General features: G+C 37.6%; 1 protein-coding gene across 4 annotated transcripts in view; it reads right to left on the reverse strand.

Annotated features, from left to right (window-relative positions):
- The window catches only part of SYNPO2 (synaptopodin 2), a 210,692-nt gene that overhangs the window by 12,329 nt on the left and 182,246 nt on the right, over positions 1–16,117 (reverse strand). Inside the window, exon 5 of one of the 4 annotated variants that reach the window (XM_003271314.3) lies at positions 11,083–11,508. The exons of the other annotated variants lie outside the window; for them this stretch is intronic. Coding sequence (XP_003271362.2) covers positions 11,431–11,508 — 78 coding nt within the window. The 3' untranslated portion in view covers positions 11,083–11,430. Of the gene's footprint in view, positions 1–11,082; positions 11,509–16,117 lie in introns of those variants that run through there. 4 annotated transcript variants of the gene reach the window in all.

Consider the following 16,117-nt stretch of genomic DNA (forward strand, 5'->3'; position numbering starts at 1 on the left):
AGGACTTACTCAAATATTACATGATCACTCAGCTTGGCAATTCCCTCCGTCTCTCAAAATTCCTTACCTTTCTCCCCTGCTTTAATCCTTCCCTTAGACTTACACTCATCTAACGTAATAAATATTCTACTTAATCATTTTGTTTATTTTTCTCTCTCCACTAGAAATTAAGGTCCATCTAAGGGTAAAGGTTTTTGTTTCCTTAAGGCTTCCCTAGAACAGTACTTGGCACCAGAATAGTAGGTGCTTAGTAAGTATTTGCTGAATGAATGAATGATAATTTCTACATCAGGCTGTCATAAACTGAAAATTTGGTTATCTTCACCAGAATTCTAGGTCAGTTCACAAGATGTAGCCCCTCTCACACAACAGTTACACGTGACAAGGGACACAAACAGAATTATCCCCACCACCTTCAATATATGCAAACCAATATGCACCCCAAGTCATGTTCAACAAGACAGTAGGATTAGCCAATATTTATGAACAAATCAATTTTTCTAAATAGGTGGAAGATTTTTAACGTTCAAATAAATTATTTGCATTCAGGTCAGTGGAAGTTTAAGAGTTTCAAACGGCTTTGATTTCACAATTGAGAAAAGTCTTAGAAAATTATGCATGAACCCTAAAGAGAACCTGAAATACATTTGCAAGATTAAATAAATAAGACCTAAGAAGAAAAAGATAAAGGAGATTGGAATTAGTTAGGGCTGAAGAAGAGCAAGGTGAAAGTTGATTTACCGTTTATCATGAGACTGCAAGTACGTGTTATGAAATGGCAGCCTCTACTAACTAATCTCTTAGAGTCACTCCCAGCTCTAATGAGCCCTCAGTGACAATTTTCTTGACAGTAGAAACAGTTCAACACTGGAAAAAATTTCTGCGTAGAGATATAGAATCCCTTTACCTAAAGGTCTTTAAATACAAAACAAACACTCCCTTGAGGTGATTTAGATACAATCAAGCTTGAAGTTAGAGGATAAAAACACTTTGAAGGTCATTTTGTTCTAGTCTCAATAAAATAGTCTTTTCCTCATTCCTTAACACTTGCCTTCTTAAAGAGGATTTTAAGTTTACTTCCACCAGCTGGAGTTTTTGGAAATTCTGTTGTAGGATTCTCTTATCTAGAAAACGGAAGAGAGTTTCTATTTCTTTCAGCAGAAGTACACAGTATCATTCTGTCTGCCAAGAAGGGCAGATAATCAAGACTAATAAACCATATTTTTGAATAGAAAAGTGGCCCAGTAATCACATGTTGTTTAAATAGTTTCATGGGCTGGGCGCAGTGGCTTACGCCTGTAATCCCAGCACTTTGGGAAGCCGAGTGGGTGGATCATCTGAGGTAAGAAGTTCATGATCAGCCTGGCCAACACGGTGAAACCCCATCTCTGCTAAAAATACAAAATTAGTCGGGCATGGTGGCTCATGCCTGTAATCCCAGTTGCTTGGGAAGCTAAAGCAAGAAAATCGCTGGAACCCGGGAGGAAGAGGTTGCAGTGAGCTGAGATTGTGCCATTGCACTCCAGCCTGGGCAACAAGACTGAAACTTCATCTAAAAAATAATAATAAAATAAATAGTTTCCTGAATGCAATGGACATTCTCTGACATCAAAATAAGAGATAGGGTCTTGTATGTAGCATATCATCTTGGTTCTGTTACTCACCAGTCATCTTAGATTAAGTTTTAGATTAAATTTTATCTTCCAAAACCGTAGACTTTTAAATAAAAAGTTTTACTTCCTGCTTCAAGGAAATCTCTTTGTGAGAAAGCGTAAGGCTTGTAAATGACAATGGAGGCCAGCATCTTATATTGGAAAGAATGGAAACTTGGATGTCACATTGACCTGAAAGTTCTGCCTTTGTCTTTTGTTATCCATGCGATTCAACTTCTCCCAGCCTTACTTTCCTTAATTGTAAGATGGGAGTATTGCTGGCTACAGTTTCAAGATTATGGGCAGAGTAAAGATTGTGTTTATAAATGGAATGCCACGTAGCCCAACAAATGGTGATTATTTTTGTTATTGTGGGAAGAGACTGTGTGGCCCTAAAGGTGTCAGAGACCTGGCAGGACCTTTTGTTCAAGAGGCAACTGCATAAGCAGGCTGCTGACCCAGGATAAAAATAGGAGGGAGACTTGTCTTTGAAGTGGCATTAGCAGTGCACGCCTCCGAGGCTGCTGTGCCAACCCCGGCTGCCCTCCTGTCGTCAGAACGCAGGCAGCTGGGCTGGCCAGAAACATTGCCACTGACCTCATCTCCCTGCTAGGTCTAAGTGGGCCAAAATATGCACTTCTTGATTTTTTTTAAACCTTCTGTTATAAAAGAATAAAAATAATGATACTCAGTTTAAGGTAGAGAAGACCAACATGAGGGAGGAATGTGTGCATATACTTTTGTTGTCTCTTTCATCTTTGAAGCAATGATAATAATAACTAAAATGTATAAAACTTTTACTATGTACTAGCTACAGTTCAAAACACTGTATTTGTTACCTCAATTAATCCTCTCAACAACCTTATGGCCTCCATTTTGCAAATAAGGAAAGTGAGGCGTGTGAATTAGGTAATTTACCCTAATATTACCCTAAATTAGGTAATTTTCCCTATACAACACATACTGGCTTGTATAGGGAAGTTGGAGAAGTAAAGCTATAGGTAATAAAATTTTATGTAAATAATGTATGTTAAGGCATTAACTCTGTTAACAGAAAAAACTACTATACCAGCAATTTTTACCCTCTTACATTTCTTTATTCTCAACAAAGAAGTATGTCACTCTACAAGTTAGAGCCTGTGAAAATACTTGTATTAATACAGACTGTGTTCTATTTAAGTAGCTGGGATTGCTGTTTTAATTTTTTATAATTCTTGAGGAATAGGCTTACTTAAGTTTACTTTCATAAAAGTCTAGTTCAATTGGTTCAAACATAAAAAATAAATGTTAAACACATTTCAAAATATTTTCTGAAGTTCTCTGTTTCCTCAAAAGATTTAAAGAGTAAACGTCATTCATTTAGATTCCCACGGTAGAAAAAGTGAATAAGATATATATAAAAAGTTCAGATTTCATCAGTTTCTATGGAGAAAAAAGTAATTTTCACAATAAACAAAGAATGTTGATCTTGTTTAAAATAAATAATCTTTTGACCTTGTGGGAGTTTTTTGGGTTTTTGTTTTTTGGAGACAGGGTCTTGCTCTATCACCCTGGCTAGAGAGCAGTGGTGCTATCATAGCTCATTGCAGCCTTAACCTCTCAGGCTCAAGACATCCTCTCACTTCAGCCTCTCAAATTGCTCCAGTGAGCCACTGCACCCAGCATGTGGGAAGTTTTTGTAGAGAAAAATGTTGGTACCTGGCACATGGTAAGCACTTAATTTATTATGAGAGTCATGATTATCAGTATAGAAAACTAACATGTTTTATATTGTATTCAGTTATAATTATGTGACTGCTATTTGAAGTGGAGCTAATAGCCCTTAAGCAAAATTATTTTCCAATTAAAATGCCTTTTGCTTTTTTAGAGAAAAATCTTATCAGTTATGATGTTAAAAACAAGGATTCTTAAGAAATGTGTGCATACCATGTAACAACCTTGATTTGGCCTTTGCACAATAACATTCCCAAAACTTCCCACTGATGTGTTTAGAAGCATCCTCTGTCACAACTTCTAATTACGTTAAAAATCTCTGACAATTCAAAGCGAGTTAATGTCAATGACGAAGACAAATCAGCAACTATACAGTGTGTGACAACATAATTTCACAAAGATGTGGAGAATGCAGGATGAGGAAAATGACTGACTTGGCCTTTCTAACTGCTTTTCTGTCCACTATGTTTCTAAGCTTATTAAACGGAACCTTTGATTAATATCCTGGGCCCTGGGGAAATTGTTTAACCTACTGTTCTTTGAGAAATGTAAGATTTACTCCCTATCATGTTTATGTTTTCCTGGTCATAAACATGACCCCAGAGTGAGGTTTAAAATTAGGAATCATAATCACTTGAACCTGGGAAGTGGAGGTTGCAGTGAGCCGAGATCACGCCACTGCACTCCAGCCTGGGTGATGGAGTGAGACTCCATCTCAAAAATAAAAGAAAACAAAAATAAAATTAGGAATCATAAATCCAGCTCTTCATCAGGAAAGGCATCTACAGCTTGTTTTCTTAAGCACAGAATAGAAAAAATTATGCTCAATTCCCTTAGCACATCTCTGGTCCAAGTGATAAGTTTTATTTAATGATATCTTTCCTGTTTGAGGGAATTTACACAATAATTTCATGTATGTCATTTCATTTTAGAGACATGGAGATGCCATAAACTATGTGGGATTTTCAAATGTATGATTGTTTTGCTGGAGGAGAAACATGGGTTAAAGCAAAGTATACAATGATGGTCACGATCATGTGCTTTTCAAATACAAATGGGAAACTTAAGAAACATCTTTTATCAGAAGTATCCCAGTTACATTTCTTCAGAATAAGCAGCATTTACTTCCATTGAAAACACTAATTCCAGATATAGCTGTAGTCTGTCATTAATCGCTGAAAGGATGTCTCGGGAGGTACTGGAATGCGTGTCTACCTATCAAACATTTGAAATTAGAGACCAAATACTTAATTTTGCCCATGGCTTTAGCTGCTATTACAGCTGGTTTTATTAGCATAGCTTTTTTTTTTGAGACGGAGTCTGGCTCTGTCACCCAGGCTGGACTGCAGTAGTATGATATGGGCTCACTGCAACCTCTGCTCCCCAGATTCAAGTGATTCTGCTGCCTCACCCTCCCGGGTAGCTGGGATTACAGGCATGTGCCACCACGCCCGGCTAATTTTTGTGTTTTTAATAGAGGTGGGGTTTCACCATGTTGACCAGGCTGGTCTTAAACTCCTGACCTCAAGTGATCCACCCACCTCAGCTTCCCAAAGTGCTGGGATTACAGGCGTGAGCCACCGCGCCTGGCCAGCACAGCTTTCTTAATGCATTCATGAAGCTGCAATGTATAATTGTCTAGAGATAACATTGCATGTTAATACTACAGCAAATTTTGCCACGTAGACCACACATTTATTAAAAGGATCTCATTCTTTAGTATTCTCCTGACTTCTCCCCATCCCGAAGTTTGCCTTCATTTTGATTTGATGTTAGGTATTTATTGACTGTTACAATTGTTAAACAATTTTTTTCACTTTTAGTATTAATTCATGCAAATGCATTGATGAATTTACAAAAATATTATGAATTAGCTAAAATACTACATCAGACCTCTTAACTGCTATGGATATATAATCATAGCCTAAGATAAAAAGTAACTTCTGGAGAGACTAAAATGGATAGGCCCTCATCAATACACATTTTAGAGAAACAGAGGAAAAGAGAGATCCTTTAGTAGTATGTATGTCTAAATTCTTAAGCAATTATCCAAAACAAAAACAAAAAACAAAACAAAAAGAAAACATGGCAGTAAGCCGAGATGGTGCCACTGCACTCTAGCCTGGGCGGCAGAGCGAGACTCTGTCTAAAAACAAAACAAAACAAAAAAAAACAAAAGAAAAAAAAACAATCAACCAAACAAACAAACAAAATACAATGAACAGATCAGTCATTCATTGACCACATGGCATCAAACCTGTGCAGTGACCTAGGCTCCAGCACTAACCCGTCATTTATAATATCCAGCTCTCCCATTAGTCTCTTCTCCTCCCACTGGTAAATGTACAAACATGTATTTCACATCACAGAACTTCCAACACGTCACCATCTTTTTTGTTTTAGAAATAAACTTTAGTGCCTCAAAGTTTTGAAAACAATGTGCTTGTTAGCATCAAAGCTGTCACCAAGTGGGCCTGCCTGTTTCTTTGTTCTGTACACTCTTGTAACATGTAAGCAGCCTCTGACTGATTTTGCATTTTGTTGACATACTACTCTATTTGCCAAGATTAATGTTAAAGTTAAACAAAAATATTGGGCTCTTTCCCTATGATGCATAAAGTGCATGAACTTCCTTTTTCTTTTGAAAATTTTGTAATTGTATTTATTTTCATTTTAGAAAGCTAATAAGCATTCAAAGTGCTTCAAAATTTTCCGTTAGCCTAGATCCCAAAATAAGAATGTTTAGATTACTGCCAGATAGATTTAAGCTAGTTATTAGTAAGAATATTTTGGATTTGGAGATAACAGAGTCTAGGGCCCAACAGCCAAGGGAAGTCATACAATCTTTTTCCCCAGAGATAAGAAAAAATAGCCAAGGAAATTCAATCTCTTTTCTAGATAATAACATTGTATCATTCTATTCTATTCCTAGAAATATTTATACTCATTCTTGATTAGAGGCAGGGGGTCAATTAAAAATCACGTCTCAAGGTCCCCTTTAGTCTTTTGTCTTTTTTAAAAAAAGAATATTCAAAGCAAATTTTAACGCAACGAGCTTTAGAATGGCTGCCGTGAAGCACTGAGAGGGAAGGAGAGTTTGCTGCCATCTCCTGGACGTTTGGAATAAAATCGGCAAGATGAGTGCTTCAGCGCCTGTTCCTTTTAGACAGGGCACTAAGACTGTGGAAGCAGGTGCAGTTTACAAGTCTGGCTGTCCCTGACTGGATAAACAGGAAGACTATTTATGGGTTTTAAAGAATAAAGTTGACTTAAGTGGTTTGCATGTTAGAAAAGTGTTATTCAAAGTGTAGTTCACAGCCCATTAGCATCAGAATCACCTGGGTTGCATGTTACAAGAACAAATTCCTAGGCCCCACCCAAACCTAGTAAATCAGAATCTCTAAGGTGGGGCTATCTCTAAGGTGGGGAAATCTTAATTTTACACTGGGAACAAAAAGTGGAAAGCTATATGTTACACTATGAAGGGAATAGTTTGCTCATACTAAAGTGCAGTATATAAAGGAAATCATATTAGTTCATTCAATGTAAAATTAAAATTAAAAGTTCTAAGTAATATATTTAGTGTTGCTCTTTATTTCAGTAATACCACCCACAGTGAGTTGTGACATTTCAGTGAGTATTTCATAATGCAGAATTCAAAATCTAGCCCATATTGGACTTACATGAAGAATTATGATCTGCACCATTTGATAAACAGTAATAAGTAATCCAACCACAATCAACAGACTCTGAGTGTGAATTAAAACAAAAACAAAACTCCAAACCAAAGATCTAATTGTGGAAGGATTGGAATGAAACCTTAAATTAGTACTTTATATTAGTTCAACCAATTCCTTAGAGATTCTTAGCTCTAGAAAATGGTTTTGTGAATATTTCTTTATCAGTGTCAGATAGGCTAGGTGAAAAAAGAACAAAAGGGTTTTTAGTGCAGTAAGAGACCTAGTTTTGCTTTATTTTTAAATGTAATTAAATGGCACAAAAGGAAAGCAAAACTAAATCAATTCAATTGTATTTGAAACAAAAGCTATTCTGGATTCAGATAAAATTTTCAGAATCTCAGCTTGCTTTGATTTTTTATCTTCAAGATGAGTCTTGACTTCTGCTTCTGACTCAGAAGGATTCTAGAAGTACCAGAAAACCCACAGAAATTCCCTGGGTTTGAAACGCAGCTGGAATATTAAGTTCCTCCCCATGTCAGTGGCTCAGCTTCTTAGAATTGTTTTTCATCACTTGCCCTGAGCTGGGAGTTTGCTCTGTTCAGGCCAAGGTTTCACTCTTTCTGTTTTTGGAAAGTGATCATGCCTCTCAGGCAAGGGGATCAATTACTCTAAAAAGGCCAGATTGCTGACCCTTTGTCCTAGGACAGTGTGGAAAGGAGGGATAAGGACAGCTGTGAGCTGCGCCCTCCTAGGTCAGCCCAACTGTTGCAGGTCTGAAGTGGGGTAGTCTCAGGGATAGGGTTGCCAACTGCTCCACTTTCAGTCTAATAGGCCTATTGAAGCTTCAACTATGCTACCAGGTTACTCAGGATACCAACTATCCTGTTCAGAGAGTATGTTTGGTTTACAAACATTTCCCCAGAAGAGCTGTCTTCAATGACTAAGTCCACTATATTCATTCTATTTAACATTGGTACTTTGAACTGAAAGCAGTGTCTTTATAGTAGAGGCTCAAAGCTGATGTTAAGTTTATTTTATAAAAATATTGAACCAGTCTTTTTGAATCTGGTCTCATCTTTGTATACCACGAAAAGAATGCTAGCACAATAGACGAACACAAAGCAGGAAAAAATGGACAAACAGGCTGAATACAGAGGAATGTAAACATATAAACTTCAGTAAGAAGAAAAAAGAGAAGAAACAAAGATGTCTCAACGACTCCTGGGAATAGATTTCTTGTGTCAATGTGAGATTTATAGTGACACTCCTTCTACTTTTCCTATTTTAGTTGTGGGTCTCATACTGGGATTCATATTAACAGAGAACACAAAAGAACTTGTTCAATTGTGTTTTCCTCATTGGAAGTTTTTAAAATAGTAGCTATTGTTTATTGAGTGCCCCTTAGAAGAATAATAATAGCTAACATGTGTTGAATACTTTCTCTGTGCCAGGCAGTGTTTTATATACATAATGCATATTGTTTCATTTAATCTTCGTAACAACTTGTGAGGTACACCTATTATTGTCTTCATTTCACAGCTGAGGTACTGAAGCACAGGGCGACTGAATCCTTTGTCTAAAGTCTCCCAACCAGCAGGAGGCAGGCCTGGGACTCAGAGGCAGGCAGTGTGGCCCTAGAGCCCACACTCTTAATCACTACAAATGTACTTCTTGTGGGCTCAAGGTTTACACACCTTATCTCATCTAATAGTATGTGAAGTTCATTGAAGACATGATTACCTTTTGCATTTCCTAAATTAAAAAAAAGTCTTGTCTTCTTTTTAATTTAAAAATTGGAAGGACCCTTATTCTCTGCATTATTGTTACTGAAATTTGAGGGTTTCTCTCATCACTATTCTGTTCTTCCTTTATTTGCCAGATATAAATTACCATAACTCTGGTAGTATGTGATGCTGGTTGGCTGGAAGCGGTAGGTTTTTGAGGCATTTGGTCTAGTGCATTGTGGGAATTTGTTCAACGGAAACCAGCAAAATGTTGAGCTTCCCTTCACCATTATTGAGTTATAATAAGCAAATAGGCTAATGGAGATAAAAAACTACAGCTTTTCCCCATGTACCCTGTTTAAAAATGTCTATTTCTTGGAGCTACCAAACTCTAGGATGTTTCAATATTTCTTATTTTGATTTAGAAGGTTTAGTGTAACTTTGGAGTTATCTCTGAGACATGTAAAACTCATCACTTCTGATGAGCAGTTCCTTCTACCTGTGACCTGAGTCTTCTTGCAATCAGGGGAGGTAGTATAGCCTTGTGATTAGATGATGGCCATGGAGTTTGATTGTTGGGTCCCGAGGCTTAGCCCTACCATGTTACACAAGTTCCTTAAGTTTTCTTTACCTCAATTTCCTCATCTTAAAGTGGGATGATAATAGTACCTACATCATACTTTCATCATTTTGTGGTGACAAAAAAAGTGCTTAGAGTGGTACCTAGCACATCGTAAGCCCCCATAAATGTTACCTTATTAGTGGCTCTATGATTTTAAATTAAGGCAATAAAGCTCTGCAAATGTAATGAGTTTTTACAATTAACCTAGAAGCTCACATCTTCTTTTTTTGAAGTCGGTGATGGGACCGTTCAAAACCCATGTTTAGAATCTATCACACTGGTTCCTCAGGAGATGTTTTCAAAATAACAATGATATATAAAAGGAAAAAAAAACTACTAGAAAAAATGTAAGGTTTAAAAGTGTCCTTGCTGGGAAGGCTTTGACAGAAATAACTGCTGAGAAATCTTCCACTGAGGAATCTTTGAGGTGGGAAGGGTTTGCTGCCTCATGCACTTGACTGTTTTCCTGACTGGGATTGGCACCATGGCACTCTAAGATTCCAGGGGTAACTCTTTTTCAGAGTGTAGTGTGAAATACTGAAAACTTGTGACTCCCTCAGCATTATTCTGTTTAGAATTATTCTTGTTGAAATGCCTTAAGTTATTATTGGTTTAGTAGCAAGCCATGCTAGGTGCTGATTCACTACTTAATAAGAAAGTTCCCTGAGTTACATTTAGTTAAAATGGCAGAAAGCCAAAGGGAGCACTTCCTTTTATGCAGTTTGATTATGCTTTATTTTTAAAAATCACATTCTTCCCCATTACCAGCCAATGAACAACACCTATTCATTCTGAAATAAGAAAATGAAAGAATTTTGAGAAGTCACACAACATTGCTGTCAATTTCATTTTTTTTTTTTTACTTATAAAACAGATGCTTCTTTCTCAGAGATGGGTTTTCACTTTCAACATGCGTCGTAGCATCTGATTTTCTGAGCCATCTTGGGAAACGGAGTCTTTCCCAATGTCATTGAATGTGGTCAAAGCCATCTGTGAAGCAGACAGTAGGCTCTTGGTGAATCAGTTTGGGAAATTCACAATTAAGCAGTCTCAGGGAGTGAAATTCCGGGGTCTGATGAGACTGTGGAAACCATGTGGTACTGTAGGGAGAGCACAGGTTTGGATGCCAGACAAATATCTAAATCTAACCCTAATCCACTGCTTTTAAGCTTAGTGATTGTTGCACAAGTTGTTCAGCTTCTCTGAGCTTAGATACCTCAACTGTAAAATGGGAATAATACCTTCTTTTTAGTGTAATTCTGAAGAATAAATGAAATCACAGTATAATTGGTTAAGAATTCAGGCTGCAGACTGAATCCAGGGGCCATTACTTAACATTGTATGATCTTTAGCAAGTTATTCAGCCTCTTTGTGCCTCAGAATCTCATCTGTAATCTATAAAATGGGGATAATGATCATACCTAGCTCACAAGGACTGCTGATTAAAAGCAGTAATCTGTGAAAGATACTCAGCACAAATCAGGGCCCAAATTTTGTGCTCAGCTAATGTTAGCTATTATCGAAACTTATGTAAAATACTTAACACAGTTCCTGCATATAGTAGAAACTTAATACGTTAACTCCTATCTTTTCCTCAGGACCCATGAGATTATTTGAATGACTGCCACAGCTTCTGTCCCCACTCATGTCATCCTAACTTGAACCAAAATGCTTGATTCTGGGTTGTTGCGTGGCCTTGATTATTGCACCAAATAAAAGTATCAAAGATTCTCTGACTTCTACTGCGTATCCTGAAGAAAAGACAAATCAAAACACTATGGCTTTTGTTATTTACTTCCAAGAAGAACATTTTTCTGTTTATTCTTAGAATGTGCATTTTTTTTTCAACTCAGGGCCAAGTACAACCTTTTGATTTTTAAAACTTTTTCAACTCAGGGCCAAGTACAATCTTCTGATTTAAAAAACTTTTTTCATGAACAAACCATCAGTAGTTATTAAGAAGCCCAAAAAATAGGAGCTGTGAAAGCAGGATTTCTTCGTGTTTCCCTTGAATGTTGTTATTTTGAGTATTATCATTATCAGGTAGAGGAAGAAAGGTAGGCTGGGAAGTAGGTCCTTATGATATCTTGACTATGGATCCCAGATTTCCATTTCACCTGTCATGGAGCACACATAATTTAGATAAACATGTCAAGAATGACATAAACAGAGGTAAACACAAGGAGTTTTAAATTTGGAACCAAAAAATAAAAATTAGAAAAATTATTACCTATATTAATAACGAAAAAATTACTTAAACTCTAGGACCCTGTAGAAGTCTAGCTTTCTCCCCTGTACACTTGGGGATGCACTTTATTCGCTGGCAAACCTTTGATAAAATCAGAAGTCTGAGAAACGTCTGACAGGATTTGATATTTAAAATTAAATTTCTCTTTATTCAATTGCCTCTGAGTAGTGCTGTGATTTCCAAGTGCCAGGTAGTTTGGTGTACAAATATACATACCACAGAAACATACAGTTTTTAAAAAAAATTAAGAAACAGGCTGCATCTGACAACATCAAGAAAAAAGATAATTCTGATTCAAGGGCTTTTCCAGAAGATGGGGTTTCATTGGCATGACACTCAGAGGATGACCTGTCGTTTTTGTACTGTTTTTTCTAGAACCATAGAGGGATGACAGTAACTGGCTTCTTAGAGCAATTTTGCCTGGTGTCTGGATCCTGTGGGAATTTATTAGCCTGCTTTGTGGCCCTTGGCCCACCCTGGTAGGACATCTAGAGAAGAATTCAATTCTGCTTTTTCCCAGAATAATTGTTGACTAACTCGGCAGCACCGAAGTGTCACAGGCGTCTTTGTGTCCCCCAGAGTCCAATGATATGTGGACCCAAGATCAGCGAGGGTCATGTTTCTGGGAATACAATGTTGGTTCTTAGAATTTATATATTTTTTCTCATGAACTTATAAAAATGTTTAAAAACAAACTCAACAACCCTGATTTTAAAAGGGAATGAGCACACGCCCCACGACTTCCCTCTAGAAGCATTTTAAGCATTTAGCTTTTCAAAAAACAATCATTTCTTTTTGATGACCATGACTTCAAATGCCCTGCCTGCTGGGCCAGTGGTGACTCATCAAATAGCAACTGATTTCAATAACTCACCCTTAGAATGGGGGTGCTTGCAGGAGCCCTAGTTTATAACTGGATGAAATGATACGCAGCAAAGGGCCTTTATTTGAGAGATTAAATCTAAATGCAGACACTAACAGCCATGTGTCTTCTGCTCTTAAGAGGGTTTACTGTGAAAGAGCCACACAGAGTGTTTGACATGCCTCTCAGCAGCCGAATGACCTTCAAAGTTCTTTAACCTCATAACTGCAAATAGGAAAATGGTCTCACATACGTTAGTCCACCCCCTTTCAATGTAGATGAGGTGTTTTTTGTTTGTTTGTTTGTTTTTTGACATCTCAGATGTGACTCTTGCTGCCAGGTTAAAATTTAGGCTGTGTAATAATTCTCAGCTGTCCTACAATGCCTGCTTCTTGAAAGAAGTTGGCACTTTCTAGAATAGCTAAATAACCTGGGCTTATTTAAAGAACTATTTGTAACTCAGATTGGTTTTCCTATGGTTAAAATAAGTGCTTCTTGTGAAAATTAAATAAAACAGTTAATTCAAAGCCTTGATATACGTTACCACTAACCATCATACTAAATATATTTTGAAGTACAAAGTTTAACATGCTCTAGAATGACAACCCAAATGTGTCTTATAAAACACTTTCCTAACAAGGTATGCTTTACACTACCAATGCAGAAACTGTGTTTTTTTTTCCTCTCTAAGAAACAGGATGTGTCAAAATGATAAATGTTCTAAGATTAAAGGGGCAATGCTCAGATTCCTAATCTTACCAGTTCTGGGATTCACTCTGCCCTCCTAGAAGACTGAGGGGAATATGCTCTACTTACATGTCCATGGAACCTTCCTTCCTCCTAGAATCCCAAGCGTTATGCAGATTCACTACAGCACAACATTCCCGTCAGGAAGAGAGGTTTGACACATGATTAAGGGGAAACTTGTGGAAAGAGAAATGTTTAAGTTCCTGCAGAAAGGTCAGTGACTGTGATGACCTTTTTCGTTTATATTCCAGTGCCTGTATTTAAACCATGCAGTGGATTTGGGATAATATACATAAGGGACCTAACATAACATAGGAACTCAGTAAATGGTTGTCCTTCTTGAGCTGGCAATGAAAACTGACTTCGTGGATGCTCTGCCTAGAAATTTGCTAAGGACAAAGGAAGAGGCAAAGTCTTAAAAACTAAACAAAGACTGCCTCCCTACACCTCATAACCAGCGGACCAACCAATCAAGCTAATATCAACACAGCTAAGCCAACAACACTCAGATTGAAAATATACCCCGTGGGAGAGAGGCTGACGTCTGGAGGTCTAACTCTCCCTTCTGTCATACTGACACTTGGCCCCACTTCCTTGTCATCACTTCCTTGGCCCCAACCTGAAAGGTGGCACATACAGCCCCCTGGTGGGGAGACAGGGAAAGCAAATTCCTCTTACTCCAGGGAGCTGGTTAGTCCTTCTCCCTCCCACTTCCCATCTCCTTCAGAGTGAGGTCAGACTTTGTTGTGGATATTGTTTTGGAGAACTTCCACCCTCTTCTATACAGTGGGACTGTATGGTCCAAGATGAGACCTATGCTGCCAGTGCCCAGCTGAAGTTGTAGATGCTTTTACTGCATGCCTGACATGCCTCTTACAAGGTTTTGGGGAACTCCAAATAGTCCTAGGATGACCAGAAGGCATAGTCATGTTATTTGCGTCTTTAGTTATCAACTCCAAATAGTGGCTCTGCTAAGATTGCCACCTGTCCAACAGGAAATGGAAAGAAAACACTTCTCATTCCTGCATACCACACCACTAGACAACTGGAAATACTTCTGGGTCATTACCATCCTAGGATGCTTTTAAGCCGATGATCTCAAACTGACTACCTGTGTGTTCCATGTCTTTCCTCTAATTCATGCCGTTCTTTAAAGGCTATGTTAAGAATGCAAAGCTATAAAAATGATCTTTTTTCCTGCTGCACCATAAGAAGCCTTTTTTGGTTGTTCTATTAGAAAAGAATTCAAAATGCAAGCATTCAACAGATTTCCTTTGCAGGGAACAAGTAATACAAACAACTGTGTTATATAATGAATAGATTGCTTTTTTCCTTTATCCTGTATTAATCTTAATTGGCTTCCCAAAAAGGCAAATATGAGATCAAGCTACATCCTGTGTTTGTAACCTCTAGGTAAATTTCCGCCAAAAGCAATGAAAGATTTTCCAGAGAAAAAGCAGAAGAATCAGCCCCATTGTTCTGCAGCTGACTTAATTCTCCTCTTTATGTTTTAGAAATACCTAAGGATTACAGTTCTACAATGTATGGAGAAACAGATATGCTAACAACAGTGAAATTGTTGTGGGAGCCATATAGAGAAATATCAGAAAAATTAGATTAGAATAGCTCATACAAGGAAGATTTTTTTTCAATATGGACATTGAACAGATAAAGGAGACAGTAGTATTTTAATAGGATAGTGAAAAATATAGCAGATTGACAGTGACAGCAGAAAAAGAGCAGGAATACAGATATTTTCAGAGGATTAAAATGGTACTGTGTACCCTCAAACCAGGCAAGTTTTTCTGAGAGGTCTCTAAACATATCTCCTGCATAGAGTAGATGATTTTCCTTGGAGCTGTCATAAATGCTTTATAGTTCTCTACATTAATTCACGTCGAATATTTTCCATGGTTGGTCAGACTCAGACTTAAAATAGATCTGAGAAAGGTCTTCAGGTTTACTTTCAGTACCATTATTCACTTCATAGCCAGCTGGGTGACGACATGGTGTGTGGCCAATTCAAGTTTACAAGGTAACCTTGCCTGAATTATCCTGGTCCATCGAATACAAATAGTAAAGTGAAGGTGAGAGAATAGAATTGCAAAGAACGTGGGAGAAGCAGTTGTCAAAAAGCAAAACGAACACAAGAAAAAAAATCTGTGAGATCACTCAGAAATGATGCTAATAATTGTGTGCTCTCACCCTACAGTCTCCACACGCATGGGGTTCCTCGTGCTTCACAATCAGCCCCTGTAGTCAGTCAGTAAACCTTCAGGTTCCAATCATGTGGTTTCTCTAGGTAAAACAATAGCCATGTATACCTTTATGTGTGTCCTGCCTTTTACATGTTACTTCATTATCCTGTATACCCTACCACTTGCCTCAGCTGAGGAAAACAAACTTATGTTTTCATGGGCAACTGGAGATGTACTCACTTAGTTCCTTAAGTAACTGGGGAGGGAGGGTGGGAATCAATCTTTAAAGATAATTATCCTTCTTTCCTTATCCCATTTACTTCATTATTATTATTACTATTATTATTATTATTATTATTATTATTATTGAGACAGGGTCTCACTATGTTGCTCAGACTGGTCTCCAATTCCGGGCCTCAAGCAGTCCTCCTACCTTGGCCTCCCAAAGTGCTAGGATTCCAGGCACGAACCACCATACCCAGCCCCATTTACTTTAAATAAGTTTTCTGAAATGAGTTTATATATGTAGAAACATATGGCAAAGAACCTAATACATAATAAGTGCTCAGTAATTATTAAGACCCTCTTTCTTACCCACTTCTTACTAAACTATATACATTCCAACAATCCTCCGAGTACCTTCTCTGTGATATCAAACAGGTGGCTGAGAT

This window comes from Nomascus leucogenys, chromosome 7b (assembly GCF_006542625.1).
Source record: "Nomascus leucogenys isolate Asia chromosome 7b, Asia_NLE_v1, whole genome shotgun sequence".
Lineage (NCBI taxonomy): Eukaryota > Metazoa > Chordata > Mammalia > Primates > Hylobatidae > Nomascus > Nomascus leucogenys.